The sequence below is a fragment of the Gigantopelta aegis genome, chromosome 3 (genome assembly GCF_016097555.1).
Source record: "Gigantopelta aegis isolate Gae_Host chromosome 3, Gae_host_genome, whole genome shotgun sequence".
NCBI lineage: Eukaryota > Metazoa > Mollusca > Gastropoda > Neomphalida > Peltospiridae > Gigantopelta > Gigantopelta aegis.
This window is the reverse complement of record NC_054701.1, coordinates 17,055,466-17,068,371: the sequence shown is the minus strand read 5'-3', so window position 1 is coordinate 17,068,371 and position 12,906 is coordinate 17,055,466. Positions and strand designations below refer to the sequence as shown.

The 12,906-nt window shown below is 36.8% G+C and overlaps 1 protein-coding gene across 1 annotated transcript; it reads left to right on the top strand.

Annotated features, from left to right (window-relative positions):
- The first annotated feature begins 941 nt into the window (after positions 1 to 941).
- Positions 942 to 8,848, top strand: LOC121367607 (ragulator complex protein LAMTOR5-like). Its single transcript, XM_041491881.1, has 4 exons — positions 942 to 1,066; positions 5,154 to 5,215; positions 5,992 to 6,109; positions 8,072 to 8,848. Exons 1-4 carry the CDS (start codon positions 1,032 to 1,034, stop codon positions 8,127 to 8,129), a joined length of 273 nt encoding a protein of 90 aa, XP_041347815.1. The 5' UTR covers positions 942 to 1,031; the 3' UTR covers positions 8,130 to 8,848.
- Positions 8,849 to 12,906: the final 4,058 nt, after the last annotated feature.

Sequence of the window (12,906 nt, the reverse complement as noted above, 5' to 3'; positions counted from 1 at the left end):
TGACAGTTTAACTCAAAATGAACCATGTCTGCGTACCTATAAAAAATTAATAAAAAAGGGAAATCCCAATCCTTCATCTACTCTATATCTTTATGAAAATCGTAAATGTAACATTATCCATTGTCAGCTTCGTAATTCTGCTAGCAACCTAAACTATCATTTATTTTTAAGCCATCTTTCTGATAACTCACGCTGTGCATTGATGTGGAGATAAAACTGAAGAAGACAATTTTTTTCATTATTATTATGTTCATCAGACAAAGATATGATTTTTTTGCATCCTTAAGGTTTTACCTTGATATCTTAGACATTGATCTAACTATTATCCGGCTCAATAAACCTACCAATTGAATATTTTAAAACTATTTAATTGATTTAAAGCAGTACATGTGCAATCCTTTTGACTTTTTTCTGATCAATAAAATACATATATGTGCAATCCTTTTGCTGAAAGTAAGATATTCGAGTTGAACTACAACTATATTATTGCAAAGCAAATTAACACCCGAGTTATGTTGCCCTTATCCCTCAAGAGGTATTTCTATGGAAAGATTTCGACCTGGGCACGAACGAAAAGCTACTTTTAAATTAAAAACTGTTGGCTTTTTTTGGTTGAAATACGCCTAATAGACGGCAACGGATCACAGTTGTGGTTATCTTTCCATTTGGTTGGCGAAAAATCCGGAAATATATCCGAACTAGCAGTCCATTGTTCGATTAACTAATCTGCTTTGAAAAGGCAATTATTATACTGAAATTGTTAGGACAAAACATGTAGTTTCTAAGTTTGCAAACATATGTAACTTGTTAACACTCTGGATTTCCTAGTGGTTATTCCAGCAAAAACATGTAGTATTTTTTGGTCAGATTTAATAGGTGTATAAAATGCTTTGAAGAAACAGGTGCCAGATTGATAGAACAACATTAGAACGTCTCAATAAAATTCGTTTACGTACACCTAATTTCAATGGCATATTGCGCGTTTTCAGAGTATTGGTGTATTGTTTAAGAATAGATGGAGACGGAAAGTCATGGAGAAAAATTTAGAAAAACAGTTAGATGAAACGTAATGTATCACCATATGTATTTATGAAGTTATGATCAGTTATTGTGTCGATTGCAATATTTATGTTGTCATGAATTGTTTTGCTACCGTTTGGTAGTAAACGTGAAGTAAAAAAAAAAAAAATAGTGTGGGCGTGGGATGGGATGGAAAGAGTTCCGTATTTTCCCCACTACTACAAACGACGTAGTGCTATGCCTGGATTACGAAATATAAACATGTTGGTTTTATAGAACAAATTGTTTTAAAAGATATAACTATCGCAAACCCTAACCCTAAACTTAAACTAATTCTAACAAATATATTGTTAAAATCGTTATGGGGAAAATAAGGAACTCATGCCAGGTTGGTGATAGTATTAAAACTACATTCCCTGGAATATTTTTATTATTTAAGCATATAGAACAGAAAATCCAATTACGTTTGGTGCATATATGACGCTGCACTCCGCATTGGTTTCACTACGCTGGCTTATCCAGGTCAAAAACAAAGCCATGATTTTGAAAGTGGAACACTTTTGACGGGCTTGTACCGATCTCGGTTTTCATTGGCTTATCACAAGTATAGAATTCCTCAACAAAAGATCATGTGAGATTTCGCAATTTTTGAACAAATTTAACTATCTTGATTGCATATCTCCAAAACATATTTATATCCATAGAGGTATGGTACAACGCCTTTCCAGGGGTCTGTGAGTGGGGGATTTGCCTTGAAATTTTGACAGTGGCCAGCTGTTGGCATACGCGTTACATGTAAGGGGGTGTTACTAATTACGTAACGCTCTAGGGGTAGAGGAAGAGGGTACTGTGTTCGATTTACGTAACATTTTTCAAGACTATGTTATTTTTATTCATTACTTAGACCTAAAAAGGTTTTTTTTTAAAAATGAGCGGTCAGTCTAGGATTGATCCCCATCGGCAGGTATACAGAAAGACCATGGTATGTGATATCCTGTCTATGGGATGGTACATATAAACAATCCCTTGCTAAAATTTTTTTTAGCGGGTTTCCAAGGCGCGTGTGCAAGGATTTTAGCGGGGTTGGGGTTATAGACTGTCTTAAGCGAAGTTTATATGGGGCCATGCTCCCCCAAAAAATACATTTCAATTTTTTTTAACCTTGGGTAAGTAAGGGTTTCGACCTCCAATACCCTCCCCCTGCACATGCACCCAATTCCTCTCTAAGATTATATGTCAAAATTACCAAATGTTAGACATCCAACAGCAGATGGAAGGAAGGATAGGATATGTTTTATTTAACGACGCACTCAACACATTTTATTTATGGTTGTATGGGGTCGGATGATTATTAAATCAATATGCTTTATCTTTGATGTCGTTAAACACCCCCCCCCCCCCCCCCCAACGCATGTGTTAACTGAAACTGACAACAGGCTGTCATTTGTGCTTTGCCGACCTATGGCGGCACAGGCGATGAATCAAGCGTATACGTTTGATGATATCCGTTCATAGCGAACACACACAACTTTTTTAAAAGTGCATTTGAGCTTGTATTTCACATTAGTACATGATGTTATAATATGGTAACCAGATACCCGGTAATGTAACTTTAACATGTATGCAGGAATGTTTGGAAGTCTCCATAACTTGAATTATTTTTATTTATCAATCTTAGTTTAAACTTTTAATTAATTTTTATTTGGGCTGGATAGTCGGTTGAGTGCTCGCTTGAGGTGCTTGCGTCACAGGATCAAACCACCTTGGTGGATCCATTCAGCTGATTGGATTTTTTCTCGTTCCAACCAGTGCACCACAACTTGGCAAAGGCGGCGGTATGTACTTTTCTGTCTGTAGGAAAATGCATATAAAAGATCCCTTGCTGCATTAGGAAAAATGTAGCTGGTTTCCTCTGATGACTACGTGTCAGAATTACTTCTTCTTCTTCTTCGTAATACGCTCAGACAGGGACCCCAGTGGCTCAAACAAAAGCTGCTGTATTCCGTAGGTTCTCTAAGGGGCCAAAGAGTTTCTCCTTCGGGGGTTCATCTGAAGGCCAGACTGCTTTTCTCTGGTGCTGGTAGGTGGGACAATGTTGCAGGAAATGTTCCACAGTCATGGATGCTGTACCACACTGGCAGGTTCCACTGTTTCCCATTCAGAATTTGGTATACATGTGATAGTTAGTCTACAGTGGCCTATTCTCAGTCACATCATTATCACCTGGTCTTCTCTTGAAAGTTGGTAGTAACTGTTTCTGCTGTTATGATCTGGGTGTTGAAGGAGCCACCGTCTCTTGTACATGCACTTTACAATGGCCTTCATCTCCGCATTGGTTTTTTATAGCTCTTCTTGGACCATTTTCCCACCCTTCTTTTGCTAACTGTCTGCTTCCTCATTACCGGGAATGTTGCAGTGTGATGGTATCCATTGTATTGTTGTTTGTCCAGTGGTGCAGCTCGTGCAGAAAGAGTAGAAGCAAGTTCATTCAGGTCTTTGTTTTTGGGTCTTTGAGAGCTTGGAGTACAGAGAGAGCATCTGTGAAGATGACTACTTTCCCGAATTACCAAATGTTTGGTATCCAATAGCTAACATACTGACACATACTGACACTTTAACAAATGAAAAATGCATAATTTTAGAGTTACACGGTAATAAAAAAAACACGATTATTCCTGCTAAATGGGGGCAGCCATTTTCTTTTGTTTTCATTGCGTCCGGAATTCTAGCTTGAGGCGAAGTGACGTCAACTCTGACCAACTCCTATATGCACAGTGTAAACAAATGCAGACATATACGACAAGGCTCTTCGTTTTCATCAACCTGACTGGTAAAACAACATAAATGACTTGATAATATAATAAACTTTTTAACTAAATATATTTCAATTTGCAATGGGGTTATAGTATTTTTCTCTCTTAAAAAATCCAAAGAAAAAATGCATACTATTAGGCCTGTTGGTAGGTTACCTTGGAACAAAAACCGACCAATCACAGTACCCAAGTGATAAAGTTCTTGTCTTTGGGACTACTTAATTGGTCAGTTCTATGATTTTAGATGGGAAAGTCTGCTGAATCAAGAATTTTACAAAATGATTTATAGTAATAAAGCATGATGGCTGATAAAGTTCATTACCATTTTAGGGATGGCAGGTATATCCCAATACCCTGTGATGTTAAAAAAAACACTGCCTGTAGCAGTGTTTCTGCCAGAAAGAAATTTTTGGGTATGGTGCTAGGGAATTGAATGCAAACACAGTCAATAGGGGGTATGGTGGGCCTCCCCCAGAAAGAAAATGGGTTAAGTTTAGGGTATGGGTTAAGACAATTATACAGTTATGATAAGAGTAATTAATTTGGTTAAAAGGTTAATTAAAAAAAAAATATTGGGTATGGCGCCACCCCCGTTTTACCCTCTGGCAGAAACCCTGTACAGTAGGTAATTCTGTGTCTAGACTGCGGTAATTAATGGCTTGTCTACCTACACAGATACACTTGCCAATCAGGAATCACAAATGGAGGCCACTGAAAGTACCCATGTAGACCAATTAACTAAGAAAACACTCTGTTTATCATTTCAGTACATAGGTTATTGCATGGACAAAACATGATGCAGTTATTTTGACACTTTGACAGTGGTGGTTTATTCTGTATTGCATAATAATATATACTTATTGCTGAATTACTGGGATGGATATTATTACAGAACATTGTGTAAAAATCAGGTACGTTTGTTTCTTCAGTTCTAAGACTAATTCCTGGCGTGACTCATTAAATATTATGTAACCACTGTTGCGCCAGAGGGCATATTTACTGGGATGCTACAAAATGGCTGCACCCGTTAGATATAATAGCTGTCACATTTAACCGTTTTATTAATTAACTATCAGATTATACTTGTTGATATTAAGCAATAATGTGCATTATATATCGTTGAATATGCATACCAGTCCAGAAGCCTTGCGCGAGCATGCCTTTAAAAAAGTAAGAATCTTAAATAAAACAAACATTTAACTAAACATGGGATGATGTCATTTTGCTATTACTGATCAATCAGTCAATTAGTTTTCTTAATTATCAGTCTGTCATGCCTAGATGGTTGACGTTTGTCATTCTTCATGTTTGTTGTTTCAGTTTCCGAATACCGGGTGTGACAGGCGTTCTGTGTACTGACAAAAATGGTCTGTGTTTAGCAGGTGAGTACAACCCTGGTAATTAACCATGGCAAATGGCAATGCTGTCATCATTACTGCTGTTTTCTAAATTTTCCGCAATTTTTTTTTTTTCATAAAAAGTTTTTCAAGTTTTTCAAATTATTATTATTATACTCTTTTTTTTAAAATAATACTGACAGATTAAACTGCCATGGAAAATGTTGTAGATACTATTTTCCCAAGGCATATTTTTTGCCATGGCCATTTTTGAAATATCTGGAAGAAGATCTGTGACAAAATAATAATACATAATAAGAAAAGTAAAGAAGAAAATTCAAGTAGCAGTTCCCTTTATGGGGGGTTTTGATCCAGAAAATGGGGGATCTTAGCAGGGTCTATGTTTTAATAGCATGTCCAGAGAATTTTGTATACAGTAAAAAAAAAATCACCTGTTTGGGGGTTTTAATTTGCCATTCTGATCCCTTAATAAAAAGTTAGAAGGAGGTGGAACATTGTGTTAGTTTGGAAAACCCCTTTCAATAATTGAAAAAAGATGAAAATTAGAGGTTGTTTAGATTACTTGTGGTGCACACAAATTTGTTTTTTGCAACATTACTTTTTCTTATATACTCTTGTTTTCCACAGAAATACTGGGGCACCAACCAATTCCACAACACCCTCTGAATCTGCCAGTACACATGCCTCGCTGTGTATTTCTTGTCTCATATGTTTATCTTAGATCTTACATTACTGTCTCTGTTTCCTTTTACAAAACATTAAAACAATTGGTAGAAATGTCTTCTTCGTTTTTATTTCAGCAAAAGGCACAGCAAAAAAGCAGACATCAGGTCCAATTTCTGCCCTTGCTAGACAAGCAAAAGATGTGAGCTCACAGGCAGGAACAAGTCCTGTTGTCTGTATTGAATCAGAAACAGGGTAGGTGCTCAGAAATAAATGGAGTAACATACAAAACACATTCAGTTTAAGTCTGAGTAGTATTATTACAAGTGTGTTGGTTGATTTTTCTGCAGTATAAAATACTTTTGTAAGTTTAAACATTTTTAACCTACACATTAATTACCAGCGTTGGCTTAAATTATATATTTTGACAAATGTAATAATTTTTGGGTCATTCTTATGTACTCAAAATGCAATTTATGCTAATCATAAAAGGTAGAGATCTTGGAATGCTTACTATTGTACATGTTTTATTTTTAATTTCACTAAAATCCAGTATTCAGATCTGGGTTTTTTAATATTAGGGGTGTTTCAACAATTATGTAACACTCCAGGTGGGGTGGGATGTATTACGAAACATGGAGAAGGGATGGCGGTTTTTTTCAAGAGTTTTCAAGAGTTTTAACATTTACAAAACAACTGTAGCTAGTCATTGTTATTTTCTTCTTCAACGGTTTATTTTTTATCTAGTATTTAAATTACTAAACATAATTACAAAGATAAAGTCTGATTAACATGGTCAAATTACGTCATAATGACAGAAGAAGTGGGAGGCAGATATTGACAGCATTACATTGTTTTAGAGGGGTGGTGGCTTTAGTGTTAGAACAAATTACCTGGGGGGTATGTAAAATGCATTTGAACCTTCGGGATATGAGCACGTTAATACCTACCTACTAAACAAAGTTAAGTAATTGTTGAATGGCCCGTTAATGCCAAAATATTTGTATTGTGTTATTATGAAGTGTTATTTGTACTGTGTTATTATGAAGTGTTATTTGTACTGTGTTATTATGAAGTGTTATTTGTACTGTGTTATTATGAAGTGTTATTTGTGCTTTTAAAACATTGAGGGGGCGGGACGTAGCCTAGAGATAAAAGTGATCACCTGATGCGCGGTCGGTCTGGGATCGATCCCCATCAATGGACCCATTGGGCTATTACTCATTCCAGCCAGTGCACCACGACTGGTATATCAAAGGACGTTGTTTGTGCTATCCTGTCTGTGGGATGGTGCATATAAAAGATCCCTTGCTACTAATGGAAAAATGTAGCAGGTTTCCTCTCTAAGACTATATGTCGGAAATTACCAAATGTTTGACATCCAATAGCCGATGATGAATAAATCAATGTGTTCTACTAGTGTTTTTAAACAAAACAAACTTTAACTTTTGACTTTAAGACTGATATCTTTAGTGAAAGCTTACACATTGAGGTCTTAAGCTTTAACATTGGATTATTACCATACACTTTGACTCTCTTAAGCTTTAACATTGCATTATTACCATACACTTTGACCCTCTTAAGTTTCAACATTCGACTATTACCATACACTTTGACTCTCTTAAGCTTCAACATTGGATTATTACCATACACTTTGACTCACTTAAGCTTTAATATTTGATTATTACCATACACTTTGACTCTCTTGAGCTTCAACATTGGATTATTACCATACACTTTGACTCTCTTAAGCTTTAATATTTGATTATTACCATACACTTTGACTCTCTTAAGCTTCAACATTGGATTATGACCATACACTTTGACTCTCTTAAGCTTTAATGTTCAATTATTACCATACAATTTCACTCTCTTAAGCTTTAACGTTGGATTATTACCATACAATTTGACTCTCTTAAGCTTTAACGTTGGATTATCACCATACAATTTGACTCTCTTAAACTTTAACATTGGATTATTACCATACAATTTGACTCTCTTAAGCTTTAACATTGGATTATTACCATACAATTTGACTCTCTTAAGCTTCAACATTGGATTATTACCGTACAGTTTCACTCTCTTAAGCTTTAACGTTGGATTATTACCATACAATTTGACTCAACTGTGACATCAGGGTTGTTTGAAGCACAAGTCTAGCCTGCAGTTTCTTTCTTCTTGGAATGAGGTGTTAATTATTGCACATTTGTTTTGCAGGAGCGTGCTCATAAAAAGTGAAGATGGATTGACCGTAGCTGTATTCAAGGCATCTTGATGCTGACCACTGTTTTTCCTTGTTGATTATTATTAACTGTTAATGGTGATACAACAATACCTATTACAATAAATTATAAAATGCTTTGATCCTGTCTGCCTCATGCCATCCTGTTCACCATCCTATTTCTAAACACCTTAAAATTCCTAATTCCCATAACATTTCAGCCCTAAATCACATCACCATCTCATTCCTAACCCACATCACAATCCTTGTTCTAATCCCCCTTCATCCCATTCTTAATCCACATTGTCCTATTTCTAATCCCCTCAATCCCATCCCTAATCCACATCACCATCCTATTTCTAATCCCCTTAATCCCATTCCTAATCCACATTGTTCTATTTCTAATCCCTTCATCTCATTCCTAATCCACATCACCATCCTTTATCCAATCCCATTCCTAATGCACATCACCATCCTTTTTTTAATCCCCTTCATCCCATTGCAAATCCACTTCACTTTTTCATTTATGATCTTATTTACCATCGCATTCCTAATCCATGTCTTGTACTATTCTGAATGCTATTCCATCGCATTCCTAATCCCTGTCACATGAAGTAATTGAGAATTGTGAAAAATGATGACATGAGGAGGTGTATTTGGTTACTTACAATTTTATTATGTACATCTGATTGTACAAGTGTATTTAGCTGTGTAATACTGTAAAAAAGATTCAATCAAATGATGAGATAATAAAATATATATTCATCACATCATAAAAGTGATATTGTTGACTATTTTAAAGCATTATGTCGGTGGTAGAAATACTACTGCCATGATCAATTTTTTTATGGGCCGAAAGACCTTCTTCTTTTTTTTTCCTGTCCTTCCGGAAATAATGAAACTTTTAGATTCACACATTAGTCCGAGTCATTCATGTTTTGTTGGGCAGGTTTTGATTCAGGTATGCAAAATCTGTAGTTTGTCTCACAGAATATCCGCCAGAAATTTCAGCCAGTTTTGACCCTTGAATGGTATTAAAAGTAGAAAGATTATTTTCATTGAGGAAAATCTTGACAAGTTGAGGAAATTTATTTGTTTTCCCATTACCAGAAGTGTGTGGTAAATCTCTATAACTGCATACTTTTTTAAACCTCGCCTCTCACTGAAACAGATTTCTTTAGCGCGTCATGTCACATCACTTAGGGGCGTGGTACAAGTCAGTTACTGCATAAACTCACTCGTGGTTTGCATGGTTATGTGCACGCTCGATATTTTTATTGACAGCAAATAAACGCTCTTGCTGCACTATATCAATTATCTGCTGTCTATCAAAATATCAAAAGTGTGCAAGTAACCATGCATACCACTTGTAAATTTATGCAGTAAATTTTAATATACTTAACAGTTACTTTTATGGTAGATAGGCATGGGGTGCATTTTCGTAGGAAGTATATTTGGCGCGGGTGAGCATGAGCGATCTAGGAGGGTACGTGGATGACATGAAGAATAAATGATAATGTTTTAGATGATACTATTCTCGTGTTCCTCGCCCGGTTTCTTGTGTGTGTGGGTTTGTGTTTTTTTTTTTTTTGGGGGGGGGGGGTAAAGTTAAAAGCTAAGGACATGGCTATTCTTTTACTGTGTTCAATTCCTGAACTCTAAGAATCCATACAAGAAGATGTATTTTGCTGGGGTCTAGCAAATGCACCACCAAACTTTTGATTAAAACACTGAAAACTATCCTGACCATAGTGAAGGTTCGATGGACTGAGTATATTGCCAGAAAGTATTTGAGGCAAATGGAATTAAATCGCATGTGGGTTCTAAAAATAAAAAACCCATCAAGAGTAATACATGTATCCACATATATACACATTCGTCTCCCACGATTATTCCTAATCAAAATAAACGATGAACGAAAATGTATTTATGTATCTGTATGATAAAGAAGTTCATAAATCGATATCTTGTCTGTTCAGACTGACGCATTCTCGCCTTGTGTACCGCTTAAAAACAGTTCATAATATACTACAGAAATATATTAACGCACACAAACCAAGCCTATGGAGTTGTCAGGTGGGACAGCATGATTTCTGTATGTCATTTATTCTATTTCTTTGCTCACCAAGTCCGTCACATGCAACGCGAGCAGTATATTTGTGAAGTCTAAACCGCATTCTGAAACACTCGTCTGGTGAACTCACATGGATCATCTTGATCTATACTCTCGTAGTATTGCACGGTCGTAGTTCTGCTGTCCAGTGTTTGATATAACAGTTGTAGTGCACTGGCTAGAACGAGAAATCGCCCTATTGATGGGGATCGATCGTAGACCGAGCGAGCGCTTTACCACTGGGCTGCGTCCCGCTCCCATACTGATTTGTGTAGTACAGGTGTTTGTGATGTTTCATTACATTTATCAGTGGCGTAGGAAGGTGCCAAAAATGGGGGGGGGGGGGGGGGGGGGCGCACACTTTTATACTTACACACTTTTACACTATTATACAGCAAATATAAACCAAAAATATAGCTTCCTACGCCAGTGTTTATAACTGTCTATATTATACGTCGATAAAAAATTATATGTACCTAGATGATTAATTCCACCGAGTGGTATTAATTAAATACCCATAAACTCCAACCAGGACCGAACGCCTGTGATACATACTCGTACATATTTTAGTTTTTCTTTATGTACACATGAAAACAAACCCAAAGTACTGTATATGTCCATCAATGTTATCATCTAAACTGGAGGAACAGATACAGTTAACATTTTCCCCACACAAGCGATTATGGATTTGTATAATCGATCATCACATCGTAAGAGGCAACCCGATCAATTGTCGATCATAATCGATCATTGGAACACCACTAGTTCTGACAATAATAATATAACGCCCAAAAGTAAATATCTCTGAAAATGTTACAAGCGAGAACACCCGAGTAAACATCTACGATCTTTTTTTTTTTTTTTTTTTTTTTTTTTTGGGTAACATTGTGACCTCGGACAGCAATAAACATCACAATAATAAATAACAGGCCGAAATGTTTATCTGATGAATTAGGAACACTCCTGGAGCACCATCTGCAAGAGGGGAACACCCCTCCCACACCCACCCTCTCCGTTTCAAATTCCTTCTGACGTCCCGTGTTACGCAAATAAACGCAAATCATTGTGTAAGTGTACTCACATTTAGCCTAAAGCTATGTCTCCATGTGCGCGTATGCGTATGCGCGAACGTGTGCGTATCTAAAAATTCGCTTCTATGTATTTACATTGTGGTGTCTCCATGTGTACGTATGCGTATGCGTGAGCGTCTGCGTGAAAAAAAAAAAAACGTACGCACAGAATCGGTACATGTAGCGAATTTTTTCTACGCTCACAGTATGGACACGTAAATTCCATAACATTACGTCATCGGTGAAATTCCCGCTAAATTTGAAGCTAACATTATGTGCGTCTTTTGGTGATTTGCATCTTTTCTACATGAAAACCATTAAAGTGTCAGAAAAAAGCCTTGAACAGCTGTTAGCAATAGTGGTAGACAATATTTGCATATACAATCCTAGAGATGCACCATATTCCTTTCGTTTTTGATGGATAGGATAAACCCACCACCGGTGCTTTCTTCTTCCCCACTTTCTTAAAGTTGTGGCAATTGTCGGTGTCGGTAACATGTCGTCCTCCTGTTCATCGTTCAGAAGGGCTAGAACTTTTCCCCTACTCATATTTCGGTGGCCACTTGCTCAATTTACACGTTGTGACGTCACGCCAAAAAAAATTGTATGCATTCATTTACGCACATATGGAGACAGTCATTACGCATACGCGTACGCACGCGTTCGCGCATATGCATACGCACACGGAGACACAGCTTAACAGTCATAAGCGTACAAGCAGTGGCGTATCTACGGAAAATAGCACCTATGGCAGGCACTGAAATTGCGCCCTTGTCTAAACATCTGACACCCATCGTTTAGATAACTTTACCATAATATCAGACTTTAATAGAAACTGCTCAGTGGTGCTCCCTTTCAAGTGGCGCCCAGGGCACGTGCCATACCTGCCAGACCCTAGGTACGCCAATACGTACAAGACAGGAGAAACAATCCTCAAATTCGGTAAAAAAAGACCCCAAAAAACCCCACAAAAACCCCCCACACCCAACAACCCCAAAACAAACAAAACAAAAACGATAGGCGTAGGTGGGGCAGGCTGATTTTTGCCCAAATTAAAGAAAAATGCCCGAATCTGGATAACACCATAAATTAAATTAGTTATAATTTTTAGCACTACTGGCAAACAGCTACGTTACATACGAATCACTACGCATTTTATTGGGATTACAACTAACATTGTGTTTAGAATAATGGATTTATACATGGTGAAAACGTTCCAGGCTACCTTTTTTCCCCCGAATATTTCTATTTTCTCCAACAACAGGGGGGCTATTTGCCCACTCTCCCCGCGCCCCCCTGTAGACAATAGATATTCGAGAAAAATGAGCTGGGTTGAAACCTTTTTACCGTGTATTTCCATCATTCTACCAACAATATTTGTTATACGGTAATTCGTGTAAAAATGCGCTGTGATTCGTTTGTAACCCTATATATAGCTTTTTGCCAGTAATGCTAATATGAATAAATAATATGATCAGATATGTTCTTAGCCATTGTTTGTGAATGGAAGTTTCCAAGCCTTACGTATTATTATTATTATTATTATTATTATTTTTATTTTTTTTGGGTGGGGGTATGATCTAGCATTACGCACCGTTACAGGGTTGAGGGAGGTTGTCTAATTTTGACAAAAATAGCGTTACTTAAT

Coding starts and splice junctions, on each gene's coding strand:
- LOC121367607 (XM_041491881.1), top strand. CDS start 1,032: ATGGAGAAAAATTTAGAAAAACAGTTAGATGAAAC. Junction 1,067..5,153: donor GAAAAACAGTTAGATGAAAC/GTAATGTATCAC, acceptor TTGTTGTTTCAG/TTTCCGAATACCGGGTGTGA. Junction 6,110..8,071: donor TGTATTGAATCAGAAACAGG/GTAGGTGCTCAG, acceptor TTTGTTTTGCAG/GAGCGTGCTCATAAAAAGTG.